Source organism: Adiantum capillus-veneris, chromosome 23 (assembly GCF_014529385.1).
Source record: "Adiantum capillus-veneris isolate H3 chromosome 23, ASM1452938v2, whole genome shotgun sequence".
Taxonomy (NCBI): Eukaryota; Viridiplantae; Streptophyta; class Polypodiopsida; order Polypodiales; family Pteridaceae; genus Adiantum; species Adiantum capillus-veneris.
The window spans coordinates 68400955-68414434 of NC_140953.1; the positions used below are offsets into that span (position 1 = coordinate 68400955).

Below are 13480 nucleotides of genomic sequence, written 5' to 3' on the forward strand. Positions count from 1 at the left end.
GTTGCAATCAGATTCCAGTCAGATCCCATCAGGAGCATTTTTACAGTGCATAGACCTATTTTTCCTATTTTTGACATTTTTCACTTATTATGTTTAAGTGACTTTTGTTGGAAAGTAGGTAGGGCAATTTTGCTAAGTTTGTATATAAGCAAATAGCGCTAGCACTTTCTGGCAGAAGAGGCAGGAGGAGCACCTTGCTCAACAGGCAACTTCTCAGCAAGACCAACCCCCGCGACAACTCTTGCGTTTTCTCTCACCAGAAGGCCTAGCGTTTTTGCACCAGATCAGCCAGCGTTTTTGCACTTGCAGATTCCCGGCGACAATAGACAACAAATCAGCCCTAGCGTTAGCAGGTTTTCCCCGACACAGCAGATCAGCCCTAGCGTTAGCATTTCCATCAGCAAGCACAAATTTTCAGCCCTAGTGTTTTTGCATCTGCAAGACACCTCAGCGTTTTTGCGTATCTTCGCGATGGAATCAGCCCTAGCATTAGCGTTTTCAGATTTCAGCCTGTCTCATCGTCGTCCTCATCGTCGGCAAGTCCAAGCATTGTAGAGATTTGTGCAATCATAAGTAGACCGCTCTCGCCATAGAGAGTGGGGCCTTCAGAGGAGGGTTTGACAGCTTCCTGGTATCGTATTCTCTTCTCTCTCTATCTCTCAGTCTCATGTACCTTCATTCACAGTGTCCATTCACTTTGTTTGTGTCCATTGCACTCTCTCACTAAAGGAACGGAAGGCTCTTTCTTCCGTAAGTAAAAGGAACCCTTGAGCACAGTTCGGAGCACTGATCTTGAGCAAAGTTCAAACATTTATTCCGCTGCACCTTACCGTTATCAAGACGGATTCTGTCACAAAGTGATGATGTGGCATGACCACCCGAGCAGAAGGCTGACGTGGCAGGCTGATGTGGTTGGTGGTACGGATGCCGACGTGGACCAGTAGTATGGATTTCCGGTTTTTTCGTTGACATGTTGATGTGGCAGACTGTACGAACATACCCGCTTTTTGCGCTGACAACTGTACGAAATTTCCGTAAATTGTGCTGACTGCTTTTTTGCAATTTTTGGACCTAGTTGCTTCTGGGGAACTCATTGCTTTTGAGTTTAACTGCTTTTGGGCTCTGCTTTGGGCATCCCTTGTAAGAATAAAAGAGCCCTAAGAGCCTCACTTCTTAGAGCATCTGGACGCAGAGTCTGAGAGCGGAGGTTCCCGACAGGAGTTATACTTTGCTCAAGGTTTAATAAAATAAAGAAATACCGAAAGGTGCGCCAGGTTTTAAGGCCAATACCTCTGGGCATGGAACTACGTTGGGCCGTGTCGACTCGAATTGAACCATAGTTTTTTTCGTTCGCGTACGGAAGGCCTGCCGTACTGCCGTACGGGTGCGGATGCAGGTACGGATGAAGTACGGAAGAGGATTTCGTACCTGCAGCCAACGTGGCAAAAAATTTGGGCAAAAAAGTTTCGGCTGCATTATTTTGGCCGCGCGCTCGTATATTCTGCAGGCGAATGTCTCTGCATAGAATATACAGAGATTGCAGAGACACTCACACTGTCACAGAGCGTGTATGAACTTGTGAGGCTTGGACATCAGCCCGCGGCCCGCCCATTCTCTCGAGTCTCCGCCCTCGGGTCGCACTCTCTCTTGCCTCCAACCTCTCCCCCAACACATAGCACAGCAGCCAGCTCAGTACTCCAAGTGGCAAGGCTCAAGCTCGTTGCACCATCTTCCAAGTTCCAACTTCCAAGCCGAATTCTTTGCAAGTTTGTAGATGGGCCGAACCAAGCGTCCCGAGTGGCAGTATGTGCAGCAAGTGAAGAGTCTTCCAAAAGGAAAATGGACTTGTAAATGTAATTTTTGTGGGCATTCATGGGACGGTGGTCCTTTGCGTATCCGTGCACATATTTTGGGCATTGCTGGCCATGGTGTGGGAGGCCCATGTGATGAGGCCCCAACAGATGTTGTAGAGATTGTCACAAGATTGCATGCAGATGCAAGGCCAGAGGGAGAAGACAGAGCTGCTTTTGTAGATGCACTGGTCAATGATTTGGAAGGAGATGCCTCTCAAGCTCAAGAAAGTGCTTCAATGAGTACGCATGCTAAGGGAACAACTAATGTAAGTGGCTCTTCCAAGTCCAATGTGGGGTCCTCAAGCAAAAAGAGGAAGGTTTCTCAAGGGGGTTTGGCGAGTGCATTTGGCTTGCAAACACGAAAGCAAGCAGACCAAGCCTTGCGCAGGTTTTTTTATGCTGAGGATGTTCCTACATGGAAAGTAAGGAGCCCTTACTTTTTGCAAATGGTGAAAGCTATTGGGCAAGCAGGTCCTTCGTATGTTCCCCCCTCTTATCATGCTTTGCGCACCACAGAATTGAATGAGGAGGTTAAATGCGTAAAGACTGAGATCATGGGTGTACGCGAGAAATGGAAAAGATATGGATGCTCTATAGTGTGTGATGGATAGTCTGACACTAGGCGCAGGCCTATCATTAACTTTCTTGCATGCTCTATTCATGGGTCAGTGTTTTTGAAAGCTGTAGACACATCTGGGGAAACAAAGACATCGGAATTTATTTTTAAGCATCTCAAACATGTTATCAGAGAGATTGGCCCAGCAAATGTTGTGCAGGTATGCATGGACAATGCAACCAATTGTGTTGGTGCTGGGGAGATGATTGAAAGGGAGTGGAAACACATTTTTTTTACCAGATGTGCTTGCCATTGCTTGGACATTTTGTTTGAGGACGTTGGACAGATTGGTTGGGTTGGAAAAGTGCTTGAGGATGCAACAAAGATTGTCACATTTCTGACAAGAAAATCTACTGTGTTGGCATTGTTTCGGCAACTTAGCAAGAAGGACTTGGTCAAGCCGTCAGCCACTCGATTTGCGTACTACTTTATTATGTTGGCCAATCTTGTGGATGAGAGATGCATGCAAGGTATGCGCAAGCTTATGATTGATGACAAATTTGTTAAGATGAAGAGATCCGAGACTCAAAAGGCTACTGAGGTCTCGAACATTGTGTTTAATGCATCCTTTTGGCAAGAGGCAAGGCTGATTTTGAAAATGTGTGCTCCGATTTTGAAAATTCTCCGTTTGGCTGATAGGGAAGGAGCCACCATGGGGCTTATGTACGAGCTTACGGATCGCATGGTAGAGCAAATTGAAAACATGCAAGGCATTGATGCTGCAAGGATGAGAGAGATTAGGGATCTATGCATTCAAAGATGGAATATGTTGCACACACCGTTACATGCTGTTGGATACATGTTGCATCCCATATGGCGAGGAAGAGGGCAAGAAAGTGATGGCGAGGTGCATGAAGGATGGATGACATTCTTGGATAGGTACACCAAGGGTGATTTGACCTTGCAAGGCACCCTAATTGATGAGTTTGACATTTATAAAGCTGAAAGCAAGTCATTTGCTCATCCAATTGCAAAAGATGCATTGAGGATGCAAGAGGGAGTGAAATGGTGGGAAACTTTTGGGGCTTGCACACCTGCTTTGCAAGCTCTTGCTTTGAGAGTGCTTTCGCAAGGGACATGTGCCTCTCCATGTGAGAGAAATTGGAGCACCTTCTCTCTCATTCATACCAAGAGAAGAAATAGGCTACTCCCATCTCATACAGAGAAGCTTGTGTACATACACACGAACTTGAGGCTCATATCCAAAATCAAAGAGCGCGGCTATGAGAGAATGGAGGTCACATTGGAAATGCTCAATAAGGAAAAAGATGAGGACCGCTTGCTTGCCTTGCAAGAGATTCAGGAGGCCATTGCAGAGAGTACTACAGATGCGATAGAGCCTATTCCCATTGCTGGGACCAGTTATATTGGAGCATCATGCTCAGTTGGTGGTGATGAGGATGAGGATGAGGATGAGGATGAGGATGAGGATGAGGATGAGGACGCGGACAAGGACGAGGAGGAGGATGATGCTGCTTATGACGATGAGGATGTGAGCTATGGTGAGAGTTAGAGCTCACTGTGCCTGGCCGCCTGCTTATGGAGTATGGACCATGGTTTTTGACATTTACTTATGCTGCATGCCGTTACCCGTATGGTGTTTTGTTCACTGTTGACTCTAGAGTCTATAGTTTAGATTCTAGCCTCTAGTCTCGCCTCCCTACTTATGTTTTGGATTCAGCCTTCAAGAGACTACACTCCTGATTCCTGAATGTTTTTGGCTTGCTTCTATTGTCCTGACTCTTGACTCCTTTCTGTTTGGAGGTTACTTTATCAATCATTACTTAGAGGTCTGAGGCACCATCTTGATTCTCTCCAGTCTCGACTCTCGAGCGTCCTCAGTCCACTTTTAATTTCTAAAGTTTCTATGGTTTCAAGTTTTAACTTTTGTCTGTCTATAAACTTATAAAGTTTTAAACATGGTGGTGCAGTAAGTATTTCTACAATTACTATGTAGCATCCTAAGACTGACGTGTGGAATTTTGGGTGGTTTGATCCGTACTTATTCCGTACTTCCGTACCCGTGTGCGTCCGACGTGTGATTGACGTATGGAAAAACTATGATTTAAAGTTGTGAAGTGTATTTTAAGTGATTCTCTCGTGTGTTGTGTTGGATTCCTGACTTGGGGTGCCCAAGCTGGTGACAGTGATATCAGAGTATCAGGTGTGTGCTTTTCTCAAAGCATACTGGTGCTATCAAAGAGTAGACAGGGCACTTGGGCACAATTCTGGAAATTGTTATTGAAGAATCTTCGTGTCCCGACCTCGGACTTATTAGCCACTCCCACCCTTACTTCATTGCGCATCAGGTGCGCTCCCGTCTTCATTGCGCTGTCTTACAGGGCATAAAGCCATAAAAAATCCCAGATTACGCATGGATTCAGGCAAGAATCAAACGACTTCCCTTGCCATCTTCGAAGCGGGAGGCGGTACGGAAGATTCAAGCAGATTAATAGAGAACGAGTACAAGCCACCTCAGCCTTTGCATTATGAACTCATGGAGATGCAACGTCAACAGCAGGTTGACGAGTGCGCAAAGCAGATGCTTCAGTTTGCCAAGGATCCACAATACGCTAAATTTTTGATCCGGCCCCAATGGATGAATTGCATACTCATTGGCAGAAAGCCATTAAGTCACCAATAAAACCGGTAATCAAGAAACCTCCTGTCCGACGGATGTTTACTGAAGATGAACACAAGGACATTATTGAAAAGCTAGTCAACCAACTATTTGGGTCAAAGGGAAAGCAATTGAAGAAACGTAACAAGGGAGCTGACTTCCTTGGTTACTTGGCCCTAAAATCCTCTTTTGAGAAAGCAAGAAAACAGAAGAAGCGTGTACGCTTCGAAACATTGTCCAGTTCGTCCTCAGCTTTTTTTTACAGCTCAGATAGCTCATCTTTTTGTGATGAGGACAAAAAGGGCAAGAAACGACGAACGGACTATACATTTTATTAAAAAAGGAAGCACTTTATTAGGCTAATCAGTATGATTTTCTCGACGACAAGGGCAAGAAGGCCAAGGAATTCAAAGAAGGTGGACAAGCGGTAAAGTTTGAAACCTTTTCAAAGTTTCGAGATGCTCCTAAGGCTTTAGCCTTTATCCAACAATTTGATATAGCATTTTCGGAAGGCTGCTACACAGAGCACTCAAAGATTAGACGGGCAACATCCTTTCTGAAAGTCAATGCACGAACATGGTGGTCCACTCTTTTGTTAACGAAACAAGCGCCGACAAAGTGGCTGAAATTCAAGAAACTTTTTATTTCTTCATGGCTCACCCAAGAGTATGAACGAGATGTGAGAACCGACTGGAATCATCTTCGGATGATCAGGGGTGACACTTTGGATGTAAGGTGCAGCGGAATGAATGTTGAACTTTGCTCAAGATGAGTGCTCTGAACTGTGCTCAAGGTTCCTTTTGTTCTTATGGAAGGGAGAGCCTTCCGTTCTTAATAAGAGAGTGCAACGAACACAAACAAAGTGAATGGACACTGTGCGTGAAAGTGTATGAGACGGAGAGATAGAGAGAGAAGAGAATACGACACCAAAGACGTAAGACCCTCCTCCAAAGGTCCCACTCTCTATGGCGAGAGTGGTCTACTTATGATTGCACAAACCTCTACAGTGCTTGGACTTGCCGACGATGTCGACGACGATGAGGACGACGACGAGACGGGCTGAAATCTGAAAACTCTAATGGCTGAAATCTGCAAATCTTCTATCTGTTGAATTCTGACTCTATGTCGATGACGATGTCGATGGCAACGATGCGACGATGACGCGCTGAAAACGCAGATGCTGAAAATTGCGTTTGTTGGGCTGAAACTGTAAACCTTGCGGAAACTGACCGTGCGGCGAGGAACTGCTGCGAGAAGGTGAGATCTGCGAGGTTTGGGGTTCTTCTGCGAGTGCTAAGGGCTGAAAACTGCAAATGCTGGTGTTTCTTGAGGTTCCGTCGTGGAGAATCTGCAAAACGCTGGGGTATGATGTAGATGCAAAAACGCTAGGGCTGAAAATCTACTGCTGACGCCGGTTGTTTTGCAAATGCAAAACGCTAGGCTGATCTGCTGTGTCGTGATGATGTCGGGGCTGATGTGTTGTGCACAAAACGCCAAGGCTGATCTGATGCAAAAACTCTAGGTCCTTAGATGGCTGAAAACGCTAGGGCTACTGCGGGTGTTGGTCTTGCTGAGAAATTGCTTGTTGAGCAAGGTGCTCCTGCTGCCTCTTCTGCCAGAAAGTGCTGGCGCTAGGTTTTTATTTATACAAACTTAGCAAAATTGCCCTACCTACTTTCCAACAAAAGTCACTTAAAAATAATAAGTGAAAAATGTCAAAAATAGGGAAAATAGGCCTATGCACTGTAAAAATGCTACTTATGGGATCTGACTGGAATCTGATGGTCATGATGTGTGCAACCAGAGGATATGCATCTAATCTAAGTGTCTGGACATGCACGGTTTGTGAACAGACTCACAAAAGTGCCAGATCACTTCCTATTCTAGACTGACTTGATTGAACTGAACCCTGCTCATGCTGTAGCTTGTCTACGGACACATAAGGTTGGATGTGTCACGTGACATCCCCTCCTTTTCAAAGTGAGGTACTGGTACCGAACTGTATGGCGTCAAGGGAGATCGCCAATAGCATCCGAAATCTTGGAAGGGACTCTTCGCCGGCCCACTCTGATGTGTGGGTCGTGTGGTACTTGAACTTCATAAAGGTCTGCAACTCTTGCTTCTTTGGGCTGCGCCGAAAGTGACACAAAGTCTTCTGTGGCTCCTTCAATGCTTCAACTTTGTCTATGGACGTAGGTCCACCTTCTTCAAGAATCTCCAAGGCTGAAAATTCTTGAAACCACTTCCAACACAAAAACATGAACATACCTATTCCATGTAAAGTGACTGGAAAAATTCTTGTCTTCTTAAAAGACTCTGCATGCAATGTAGATGAACATAGAGACGGAGTGCTAAACCGTTCACCACACACACGAAAACAATGAGATCGAATCTTGTTATTCTGATCCAAATCCTGGCAATCACAACAGAAATGCCCATGCTTGGTGCTCATACTTTCTTGTGCTCGTTCTACGAATGTATCATACCAAGGAAGAGATGAAATGTGACTTCCTTACATACATACTTTTCAGCTTTTCATGAACAATCCGCATACATTCGTGCTCATTCATGAGTGAAACGTGCTCAACGTACAATATGTCATGTTTAGGAAAAGGGATCACATAAAGACGTTGACTAAAATACAAAAACCGATCACGAATGAAACACTCGAACAATGCGTGTTGATTAATCATGCGAACACATAGTACTTGCTGTAAAGGTTCTTTGGACCTAGGCTCGAGAGCCAAGATCGGTTCTTCTTGATTGATCGAATCTTCCTGTGGGGGTTCTGTGGACCTCGACTCGAGAGCCAAGATCGGTTCTTCGTCATTGATCAAATCTGCAATGAGGTTAGCTTCACTAGAAAAAGTATCAACTAACACATCATCCATGTGAACAATCACATTATCTTCATGCAACTCATCATGCTTGTGAGAAATCACATCTTGATCATGCAAATCATCTTGCTTGTGAGAAATCACATTTTGATCATGCAAATCATCATGCTCATCATTATCATCCAAATCATCATGCTTATCAGTGTCATTCAAATCATCATGCTGATTATCATGCAAATCCTGTGTGTCATGCTTTGGAGAAGAAGAGACTGAGAGAGTCTCCTTTTCCCGAATCTCTTGCATCTGTGCCTGCACTTGAGAAAAAAGTCGCAACATCTCTTTCATGTGTCGGTCGTTAATTGCTTTTCTTGCTTTGGTCTCTCGATCAAATTCTGCTTTTCTTTCTTCGGCTTCCAAGCGCGCTTGCTCGTGCTCACGCTCTATGGCTGCCATTCTTTCTTTGTGTTCTGCCTTTCTTTTTGCTTTTCGTGCTTCGCGTTCTAACTTCATGTCCATCACCATCTTGTCGAAAGCCTCCATAGGAGTTAGTGCAATCCTTGCCGTAGATGGGGAAGGGTCGGAAAAACCTCCTGGTGAGGAAAATTCTTCTTCGCCACTCCCATGCTCACCACCTCCAAGCGAAGTATCCATTCCGCTTCGAGTGATGACCATCCACTGAAGTCTTGGGTTCTTGTGGTCTTGGGTTCTTAGGTTCATGAGGGACTTGGGTTCTTGGGGTTCTTGAGTCTTGAGGGTCTTGGGTTCTTAGAGGGTCTTCTTTTGCTTGCAATCTGTGTTAGAGAAGGTGTAAGGTGTTGCGGAATGAATGTTGGAACTTTGCTCAAGATGAGTGCTCTGATCTGTGCTCAAGGTTCGTTTTTATTCTTATGGCAGAGAGACCCTTCCGTTCTTAATGAGAGAGTGCAATGGACACAAACAAAGTGATTGGACACTGTTCGTGAAAGTGTATGAGACTGAGAGATAGATATAGAAGAGAAATATGACAACAGAGACGTTGTAAAACCCTCCTTCGAAGGCCCCACTCTCTATGGCGAGAGCGGTCTACTTATGATTGCACAAATCTCTACAATGCTTGGACTTGCCGACGATGTCGATGACGATGAGGGCGACGACGAGACGGGCTGAAATCTGAAACTGCTAATGGCTGAAGTCTGCAAATCTTTATCTGGTGAATTCTGACTCTATGTCGATGACGACGATGCGACGATGACGCGCTGAAAACGCAGATGCTCAGCATCTGCGTTTTCCGGGCTGAAACTGTAAACCTTGCGGAAACTGACCGTGCGGTGAGGAACTGCCGTGGGAAGGTGAGATCTGCGAGGTTCGGGACTTGATCTGCGGTGTCTAAAGGCTGAAAACTGAAAACGTTGGTTGTAGGGATGACTCCGTCGCAAGATCTGCAAAAACGCTGAGGAGTCAGGCTGATGCAAAAACGGTAGGGTTGATTTGTCTTGATCTGCAAAAACGTTGCTGATCTGCTGGTGCAAACTGCCAACACTAGGGCTGATCTGTCTTCTGCTGTCGTCGGGAATCTACAAGTACAAAAACGCTAGTTGATCTGGTCCAAAAAGCTAGGCTTATGCTGTGGAGCAAAAACGCTAGGCCTCTTGGGTTCTGCTGAGAAGTCGCCTGTTGAGCAAGGTGCTCCTGCTGCCTCTTCTGCCAATTAGTGCTAGCTTAGGTTTGCTTATATACAAACTTACTCAATTTGCCCTACCTACTTTCCAACAAAAGTCACTTAAAAATAATAAGTGAAAAATGTCAAAAATAGGGAAAATAGGCCTATGCACTAGAAAATTCCCCTGAAGGATTCTGATGGGAATGCTTATGATCATGCTGTGTGCAACCAGAGGATATGCATCTACACTAAGTGTCTGGACATGCACGGTTTGCGAACAGACTCACAAAAGTGCCAGATCACTTCCTATTCTAGACTGACTTGACTGAATTGAACCCTAGTCATGCTGTAGCTTGTCCACGGACACATATGGTTGGATGTGTCACGTGACATCCTCTCCTTTCAAAGTGAGGTACTAATACCGAACTGTATGGCGGCGAGGGAGATCGCCAATAGCATCCGGAAACCTATAAGGGACTCTTCGCCGGCCCACTCTGATGTGTGCGTCGTGCGGTACTTGAACTTCATAAAGGTCTGCACGCTTGCTTCTTTGGGCCGCGCCGAAAGCGACACAAAGTCTTCTGTGGCTCCTTCAATGCTTCAACTTAGTTTAGAGTCATGCTTCTTTCTTGTTCAAGAATCTCCACGGCTGAAAATTCCTGAAACCATTTCCAACACAAAACCATGAACATACCTATTCCATGTAAGGTGACTGGAAAAAACCTTGTCTTCCTCAAAGACTGTGCATGCAATGTAGATGAACAAAGAGACGGAGTGCTTACCCGGTCACCACACACACGTAAACAATGAGATCGAATCTTGTCGTGCTGATCTAAATCAATCAATTGTGGCAATTCACAACGGAAATGCCCATGCCTGGTGCTCATACTTTCATGTGCTCTTTCTACAAATGTGTCATTGCCAAGGAAGAGACATGAAATGTGACTGACTTGAATGCATACTTTTTAACTTTTCATGTAAAATCCGCATACATTTGTGCTCATTCATGAGTGAAACGTGCTCAACGTACAATATGTCATGCCTAGGAAAAGGGATCACATGAAGACGCTGACTTAAATACAGGAAACGATCAAGAATGAAACACTCGAACAATGCGTGCGTACTAATCATGCGAATGCATAATACTTCCTGTGAGGGTTCTTTGGACCGAGGTTCGAGAGCCAAGATCGGTTCTTCCTGAGGGGGTTCTTTGGACCTAGGCTCGAGAGCCAAGATCGGTTCTTCTTGATTGGTCGTCTCTGCAATGAGGTTAGCTTCACTAGAGAAAGTATCCACTAACACATCATCCTTGTGAACAATCACATCATCTTCATGCAACTCATCATGCTTGTGAGAAATCACATCTTAATCATGCAAATCATCATGCTTGGGAGAAATCACATCTTGATCATGCAAATCATCATGCTCATCATTAACATCCAAATCATCATGCATATTATTGTCATTCAAATCATCATGCAAATCATTGTCATTTAAATCATCATGCAGATTCTGTGTCATGCTTGGAAGAAGAAGAGACTGAGAGAGTCTCCGTCACCTGAATCTCTTGCATCTATGCCTGCACTTGAGAAAAGAGTCGCAAGAACTCTTGCATGTGTCGGTCGCTCTGTTCTTGTCTTGCTTTGACTGACTTTCTTTCTGCTTTGCTTTCTGCGTATCTGCGATCCATTTCTGCTTTTCTTTCTGCGTGTCTTGCTTCGTGTTCTTACTTCATGTCCATCACCATCTTGTCAAAAGCCTCTATAGGAGTTAGTGCAATCCTTGATGTAGATGGGAGAGGAGGAGGGTCGGAAAAACCTCTTGGTGGGGAAAATTCTTCTTCGCCTCTCTCATGCTCATCACCTCCAAGCGAAGTATCCATTCCGCTTCGAGTGATAACCATTCTGAAGTCGTGGGTTTTTGTGGGTTCTTGTGGTCTTTGGTTCTTAAGTTCACGAGGAACTTGGGTTCTTGCAGTTCTTGAGGTTTTTGAGTTCACGAGGAACTTGGGGTTCTTGAGGGTCTTGAGGTTCTTTATGTTCTTCTTTCGCTTGTAATTTGTGTTAGAGAAGGATCTTCTCTTCACCCGAGTTCTGCTCTTTTCTACGGCGCACCCCTTGGCGGCCTTGCGCTCACACCAAGGTTGCTTTTTCCCACCTTACGTCGATTGGCCGGCTGCTAAGTGCACGGTCCGTTCTCAATGAGTGAAGAGAGGCACAAGGGAGGCTGGACAAGCCCTTCTTTCCTGGGATTCCTGTCACTCTTCAAAACATGATTAGGAATCGACACGCCTAAGCGAACTTGGGTTCGTGCGACCTCAACAAGCAAAAAAAATTCTGTGGTTCTTTTCTTGAGTGAAACAGAACATTGCCAAAGCTCTGGTACCAATGTTAGGTGCAGCGGAATGAATGTTTGAACTTTGCTCAAGATGAGTGCTCTGATCTGTGCTCAAGGTTCCTTTTTATTCTTATGGAAGAGAGAGCCTTCCGTTCTTAATGAGAGAGTGAAATGGACACAAATAAAGTGAACAGACACTGTGCGTGAAAGTGTATGAGACTGAGAGAGAGATAGAGAAGAGAAATACGAGACCAGAGACGGTGTAAAACCCTCCTCCGAAGGCCCCACTCTTTGTTGAGTGCTATGGGCTATGGGCTATGGCTATGGAGCCATGGTGTGCTATAGTAGAGAGAGAGAGAGAGAGAGAGAGAGAGAGAGAGAGAGAGAGAGAGAGAGAGAGAGAGAGAGAGAGAAGAGACTTGACACTCGGAGACCAATGAAAAATAACGCTATATTCTCTTTTGTGAAGCCTTACATATATAGGACAAAGGTGGTTGCATGTGCCTAATTTTAGGTAGGAAAGGTGTGGTGTGTGTGAGTCACCTTAAGGGTGTGTTCCCGCAGGGTTGGACAAAGTATCGAACAAGGGCTTGTACCCAACAATCATAGTTACCAGGAACGGGAAACCGGAACGGGAACAAGGAACGGGAACGCGGAACAAAATGCCATTCCCTGTTACGGATACTCACGTTTGAAACACGGAACGGGGATTCGGAACGGGAACTTGGAATGGCAACGGGGAACGGAGACCTGAAAACGGCCATTCCCTGTTACTATGCCAACAATCCCCCCCTCAAGCCCGAACTAGACAGTCCCTCTCATGAGACCTCGAGTTTTTGGTATACTCGGCAACCGTGAGAGTTTTAGGTTCTCTCACAACCAAGGATTTCTGGTGTATCGATAACCTGGTGCTATGATAAACCCCCCCTTGAACAGATAGGGTGTAGGTCAAAAAATTAGCTACCAATAGATGGAGTTTTTGGTTAACTACCAAACCTTGGGTTTAAGGTGTACCCAGTAACCTCATGAGAAGTAAGACAAAATAGGACTTGAGCAAAAAACTGATAATTTGGGAGGTCTTACCACTCATGTGTGGCAGTATCTATAGCCCGTACAATTTATTTTGACTAAACAACATGAAAAGAGTTATCTAAAAAGCTTCCTCGTCAACAGAATATATTGGAGATTCAGTGTCTCCCTCAACTACATGAATTTGATTTTTACCCTTTTGAAAGCACCTGTTTGACGGATGATTTGTTTTACCACAATGAACACAAGGATTCTTCTTGAAATAGTCTTTCGTCTGATGATTGTTGCGCCCACAAATGGCACAAGATCTGGTTCCATTGAATGGTCGAGATGAAGCTGCTGTGGCAGCACATTTAGTGACTGCATATGCACTGGAAGTATCAAAAGAACTAGTGGGGGACACGGCATTCGAGACTGTATATGTATTGGGAAAAATAGTAGAATTGGTACTAGGTACCCTGCGTTACTCTTTTAAAACAGTAACAATCTGATGAAATTTGTCAGTCAAACTTTTTAACAAAATGGCTATGAGATCTTCTTCTGGTACTG

General features: G+C 44.9%; 2 protein-coding genes across 9 annotated transcripts in view; both read left to right on the plus strand.

The window, feature by feature from the left end:
• The window catches only part of LOC147427922 (uncharacterized), a 132692-nt gene that overhangs the window by 15957 nt on the left and 103255 nt on the right, over positions 1–13480 (plus strand). The window lies entirely within an intron of this gene.
• On the plus strand, positions 1775–5427 carry LOC147427923 (uncharacterized). Its single transcript, XM_086497762.1, has 6 exons — positions 1775–2188; positions 2258–2449; positions 2582–3149; positions 3261–3860; positions 4812–4990; positions 5092–5427. The coding sequence occupies exons 1-6, from the start codon at positions 1775–1777 to the stop codon at positions 5425–5427; spliced, it is 2289 nt and encodes a 762-aa protein (XP_086353888.1).